The sequence below is a fragment of the Scomber japonicus genome, unplaced genomic scaffold (assembly GCF_027409825.1).
Source record: "Scomber japonicus isolate fScoJap1 unplaced genomic scaffold, fScoJap1.pri scaffold_459, whole genome shotgun sequence".
NCBI lineage: Eukaryota > Metazoa > Chordata > Actinopteri > Scombriformes > Scombridae > Scomber > Scomber japonicus.
The window spans coordinates 30,001-36,761 of NW_026518526.1; the positions used below are offsets into that span (position 1 = coordinate 30,001).

General features: G+C 39.9%; 1 protein-coding gene across 1 annotated transcript in view; it reads left to right on the forward strand.

Moving 5' to 3' along the window:
• LOC128354695 (uncharacterized) overlaps window positions 1–2,381 on the forward strand; it is a 31,299-nt gene extending 28,918 nt beyond the window's left edge. The window contains exons 6-8 of the mRNA XM_053314873.1: window positions 315–421; window positions 991–1,081; window positions 2,268–2,381. Of these exons, the coding sequence (XP_053170848.1) occupies window positions 315–421; window positions 991–1,081; window positions 2,268–2,381 (312 nt within the window). The remainder of the gene's footprint in view (window positions 1–314; window positions 422–990; window positions 1,082–2,267) is intronic.
• Window positions 2,382–6,761: the final 4,380 nt, after the last annotated feature.

Below are 6,761 nucleotides of genomic sequence, written 5' to 3' on the forward strand. Positions count from 1 at the left end.
TGTGTGTCTGTGTGTGTGTGTGTGTGTGTGTGTGTGTGTGTGTGTCTGTGTGTCTGTGTGTGTGTGTCTCTATGTGTGTGTGTGTGTGTCTCTATGTGTGTGTGTGTCTCTATGTGTGTGTGTGTGTGTGTGTGTGTGTGTGTGTGTGTGTGTGTGTGTCTGTGTCTCTCTCTCTGTGTGTGTCTCTATGTGTGTGTGTGTCTCTATGTGTGTGTGTGTCTCTATGTTGATGGTGTGTGGTTGCTGGGAGTCGGGCGGGGGGGTTGTGGTGCATTATGGGTAATGGAGTCTCTAATGAGGAGAGTCTGCTGCAGGTTCTCCACGCTGACGTGTGCACGCAGGACGTTCTGCTGCAGAACGCTGACGTCGTCGTGATGAACAACGTCTTCGAGTATTTCATGGAGCCCAGCGAGCAAGTCAGGTACACACACACACACACACACACACACACACACACACACACTGTAATACACACAACACACACACACACACACACACACACACACACACACACACACTGTAATACACACACACACCACACACACACACACTGTAACACACACTGCTGCCTTTATTTTGAAATTCCCTATGGCACATCAGACTAATGTTCCAGGGGGAATTTCAAAATAAAGGCGCATCTTCAAGATGATGATCGTTTATCTTTACACCCATGTGTGTGTGTGTGTGTGTGTGTGTGTGTGTGTGTGTGTGTGTGTGTGTGTGTGTGTGTGTGTGTGTGTGTGTGTGTGTGTGTGTGTGTGCGTGCCTGTGTGTGTGTGTGTGTGTGTGTGTGTGTGTGTGTGTGTGTGTGTGTGTGTGTGCGTGCCTGTGTGTGTGTGTGTGTGTGTGTGTGTGTGTGTGTGTGTGTGTGCGTGCCTGTGTGTGTGTGTGTGTGTGTGTGTGTGTGTGTGTGCGTGCCTGTGTGTGTGTGTGTGTGTGTGTGTGTGTGTGTGTGTGTGTGTGTGTGTGTGTGTGTGTGTGTGTGTGCAGAGCCTGGAGGTTCATCATGCAGAACTTGAGGAAGAAAGGATCTCTGCTGGTGACGGTTCCCAGTCTGCAGGAGAGTCTGAGCGCTCTGCAGGTCAAACTCACACTGACAGCACGTTGTGTCTGTGTTTCCCCACGCACCCTGAACACAACACACTCAGTGTTTAGTCTCCATGAGGTGTAGTTTAAATTTAAAGGGTTAAAATGTGAAAATAAACGTATGAATAACTTCACACATTCTTTTTTTGTGGACCCAGCATCAAATTTCTGCTTTTAATCCATTTACAGAGAATATATTAGAGGATTATGGTAAAAATGTCTAAGTGGTGTAACCATAAAAACTTTGGAAGGAAGGAAGGAAGGAAGGAAGGAAGGAAAGGAGGAAGGAAGAAAGGAAAGAAGGAACGACAGAAGGAAGGAAGGAAGAACAGAAAGAAGGAAGGAAGGAGGGAAGGAAGGGAGAAAGGGAGGAAGGAAGGGATGGAGGGAGGAACACCATATCAACTAGTTAGTCATGATCTTACATCCTTCCTTCCTTCCTTCCTTCCTTCCTTCCTACCTAACACCATATCAACTAGTTTGGCATGATCTTACATCCTTCCTTCCTTCCTTCCTTCCTTCCTACCTAACACCATATCAACTAGTGTGGCATGATCTTACATTATAACTTTTATATTAAATAAAGCTAATGGAATACTATTGTTCTAAATATTACTATATTTAGAACAATATACTCTAATATTTCATCTGGTTACCATGGAGACCAGGAAACATTTACATGTTTTAAATGAAGTCATTATTAGTATAAGTCCACTTAAACACACTGTAGCTGATCACATATTTAATATCTATCATTTTTTTGTGGTTACACCATTTGACATTTTCAGGAGCATTCAGTCTTACTTTTGGTAAAAAATGTCTTTTCAAATCAATTATGAATTGATCATCTTGTTAACTCTCATTAATCACTGACTTGTATAGAGTATAATGAGAAACATGCAGCTCTTCAGCCTCTGGTGGTCAAACTGAGAATTACAACAACAAACATAAAAACTAATAAAGACAGAAAATCATCATCAGAGGTTTATTCTTGCCTCTCTGGGCTTCCGTACTTTTCCCTGAATTTATTATCTTTTCATTTTATCCTCATTAATAATTATTTATATTAATAATTATATGATGACAGCTGCTGTCTAATGTCTAAACTCTCCCGTCCAATCAGAGTCCGTCTCCGTTTGACTGACAGCTGAGTAATTACAGTTACTTCCTGTTTCCAGCAGGAGGCGCTGCAGCCCGGCTGGGTGGAGGAACTTCCTGTTGACTACGACGTTTACCTGGGCCGAGACGCCGACACGGACGCACTCAGAGAGATCCACCTGTACAGAGTCATGTGACCCACCTGTACAGAGTCATGTGACCCACCTGTACAGAGTCATGTGACCCACCTGTACAGAGTCATGTGACCCACCTGAATAGACCTGAACAGAGTCATGTGACCCACCTGAACAGTCATGTGACCCACCTGAACAGACCTGAACAGAGTCATGTGACCCACCTGTACAGAGTCATGTGACCCACCTGTACAGAGTCATGTGACCCACCTGAACAGACCTGTACAGAGTCATGTGACCCACCTGAACAGACCTGAACAGAGTCATGTGACCCACCTGAACAGACCTGAACAGAGTCATGTGACCCACCTGAACAGAGTCATGTGACCCACCTGAACAGAGTCATGTGACCCACCTGAACAGAGTCATGTGACCACAGATCCACCTTGATCCGGTCTCAGCTGGTCTGAGCTGCAGCTTCATCAGTCATGTGATCAATCTTCAGTTTATCAGTTAAACAGGAAACAGATAATTAACGGACCTGAGTCACGTTATTAAACCAGTTTTATTGGTTCCAGCTCAAAGCTCTGTGTTTGAAACCGTCCAATCAGAAAGCCTGCTAACGTAATAAAACCTGCTAACGTAATAAAACCTGATTACGTAATAAAACATGATTACGTAATAAAACCTGCTAACGTAATAAAACATAACGTAATAAAACCTGCTAACGTAATAAAACCTGCTAACGTAATGAAACCTGCTAACGTAATAAAACATAACGTAATAAAACCTGCTAACGTAATGAAACCTGCTAACGTAATAAAACATAACGTAATAAAACCTGCTAACGTAATAAAACCTGCTAACGTAATAAAACATAACGTAATAAAACCTGCTAACGTAATAAACATAACGTAATAAAACCTGCTAACGTAATAAAATATAACGTAATAAAACCTGCTAACGTAATAAAACCTGCTAACGTAATAAAACATAACGTAATAAAACCTGCTAACGTAATAAAACATGCTAACGTAATAAAACCTGATCATGTAATAAAATCTGCTAACGTAATAAAACATGATTACGTAATAAAACCTGATCATATCTTATTACATACACCAGTTTTATTGGTTCCAGCTAAAAGCTCTGTGTTTGAAACCGTCCAATCAGAAAGCCTGCTAACGTAATAAAACATGCTAACGTAATAAAACATGCTAACGTTATAAAACCTGCTAACGTAATAAAACATGCTAACGTTATAAAACCTGCTAACGTAATAAAACATAATTACGTAATAAAACCTTCTAACGTAATAAAACCTGATTACGTAAGAAAACCTGCTAACGTAAGAAAACATGATTACGTAATAAAACCCTATCATGTAATAAAACCTGTTAACGTAATAAAACCTAATAATGTAATAAAACCTGCCAACGCAATAAAACCTACTAACGTAATAAAACCTGCCTATGTAATAAAACCTGCTAACGTAATAATGTTAATTTCCCAATAATGTAATAATCTCTGTACCGATGATGTCATAAATTATTATGTTATTGAATTAACCGTATTTTTGCAGAACCTAATAATGTAATAATTCCCTGTTAACGTAATATTATAACGTTTATTATTGAGTTATGAGGTTTATTTATTACATTATCAGGTTCTGTCACGCTGCTCACCATGTCGTCATGGAAACCTGTTTTTTCAACGGGGTTTTTGGGGATTTTTTTTATAAAAATTAAGTTTCTGGTCTGAACTGTATGACTGTTTGTAATAAAAACCTGTGAGGTCACTATGATGTCACTGTGATGTCACTGTGATGTCACTGTGACTCAGATTTATAAAACATGAAACTAAATATAAAACATTCTATTATCAGTTATATTAAGCTTCAGTTTCATTCTTTTATGTTTTGTGTGAGAATATGTGTGTGTGTGTGTGTGTGTATGTGTGTGTGTGTATCTGTGTGTGTATATATGTGAGAGTGTGTGTGTATGTGAGAGTGAGTATGTGTGTGTGTGTATATGTGAGAGTATGTGTGTGTGTGTGTGTATAAATAATAAATAATTACTTATTTTATTTCATACAAAAATAACATATTAGTAATATTTTTTAATTACCTGAAATCTGTTTGCAGTTTATTTATTTAATGTATTGATCCAGATATTGTTAATAATCGATCAGATAAAAATATTAATAACGTTTAAAGTTTGAATTTGTTTTAAATAAAGTTATTACAGAGTCTGACTCATGACGCGTCACTCTGCGTCATCGCCGCTTCCTGCCGTTATTCCCCGTGACGTCACCGCTCCATTTCATCATCGCCGCGGTTCGCGGGACGGTTTCCACGGCGACCATTGGCTGACGGCGGAGGAGTGACAGCGCGGCCAGCCAACCGACGCTCAGCACAGCAGCGAAGTCCCGCCCACTTACTCACTCTGTATGGTGCGTTCAGGGGAGCGTTATCCGCTCCGGAAAACAGAGCACCCATCCAAGTTTGGTGTTTATTGATTAAAAAAGTAGAAAACAATCAGACAGTCAGCTTATTGATCACCACAGAAACTCCTAACGACTTTATTAAAAGAAACCAGCCTGCTTTAAAATACATAAATACAATTAAATATAAACTAACTTTAGTGTAGTACAGTTTGAAGTACTTTGTTGTAGTTGTGATACTTTAGTGATACTATAATAAACTAGTCTGGATGGTTTTGGGAAATAAATTATTAAAGAGTCTGTTGGTGCTAACTAAACATTTAACAGTAAGAATTGGAAACAAAGAACATACAAACATACAATAAAAAAAAACAACAAACCCAATTATAGTAAAAAATTGCAAACACTAAACCATACAATTAAAAATAAGAAAACCCAATAATAATAATACAAAATAAAAACAAAGTACAGAAAAATAGAAAGAGTGGGGAAAAAACTAGACTAGAATAAAGCATAAATAATGAGTTTGCAGCATAAAATAATGATTTGTATTAAAGTAATTAAAAGGACACACAGTGCAGTCGATCTGTACAATGCTGCACTATGATTACACTTTAAGATCCTTTTTTAGTTTTTCATTTTATTTGTTGTTATATATATATATATGTTTTTTTATTTGTTTTTTCTCTTTCCCTATCTTTTTTGTATTAAAGTCATTGAACAGTCAAATGAAAGAAAGCAGTAGTTGTGACATTTCCGAGCTTCCTGCGGGTCCGTGAAGCGGCTGAAAACTTGGTCAACAAGCCGCCTTTGAGCCGCAGCTTTCAGCTCTCAGCCCGGGACTTCTTCACTTTGTCCGGCGGATTATCAACTCATCAGAACCGAACTCGGTAAGAAACCGTCTGAAACCGGCTCCGGTTGTGTCCGGCGGGGCCTGAGCGGAGCCGGATCCCGCTTTAGAGGCTGTTTTTCGGGTGTTTTTGGGTCTGATAGTCGGTGTGAGAGACCGACCGGAGCACGTTTCCATGCGGGCAGATTAACAAAGACCCGCCGTTACTCCGCGCGCTGCTCCGGTGCATCACCTGACGCTGCTTCACTCTCACCTGACTTAATGTAGATAAAGTTTAATAATGTGAACTTGTGACCCTGTTTCCCTCCTTTAACCCCCCCCCCCTCTCCTCCTCTCCCCCTCTCCTCCTCTCAGACCGGTGGAAGCGGAGCAGAGATGCCGCTCCTCCACAGAAAAGCCTTCATCCGACAGAAAGCTCCGGCTGACCTGAGACCCGAGGAGGAAGTGTTCCTCTGCAAGATCACGCACGAGATCTTCAGGACCTATGAGTGAGACTCTCACCTGCATCACCTGAGACACCTGCAACACCTGAGAGCTGGCAAACATCCACACAAACAACACAAACAACACACAGAAAGATGAATGAGTTTGTTTAAAAGCAGAATAAAAAGTTTAGGAAGTTGTGAGAGGAGTTAAAGAGTCTCCTCTCTCAGGCAGGTAGAGGAAGAACACACCTGTTGCTGAGTTTAAAGGTGCAGGTGTTGTGTTAGCTCCTCAGTTAGCCGCTAACTAGGCTAAAGTGAGTTAGCAGCAGAGGAGCTAACAGATGTAGCCGTTAGCGTCAGGCCTGCTCACTTCCTGTTTACCTGTTGGTCACGTGATGTCACCGGCTGACAGGTGTGACTCACTCGCTGCTCCTTTTAATACATTAAAGTTATATTTTTATTATTTTGAACTTTTGTTTTGGCTCAGATGTGACGAAGAGTTTCTGAGTTAATAATAAATAAGAGTTAAGTTTCTTATTTCTCTTTTTTTCAATCATTTAAACTCAGAACTGTAAAAATCTCCCTGATAAATAAACGTTGGTAAAATTATGAATTATCATAAATCAGTTAAACTAGATTTATAAACAGCGTCAGGTTTATTATAATGTATATTTAGTATTTATGAAATGACGTTTACACCATTTTACTATATATATTATTAATATA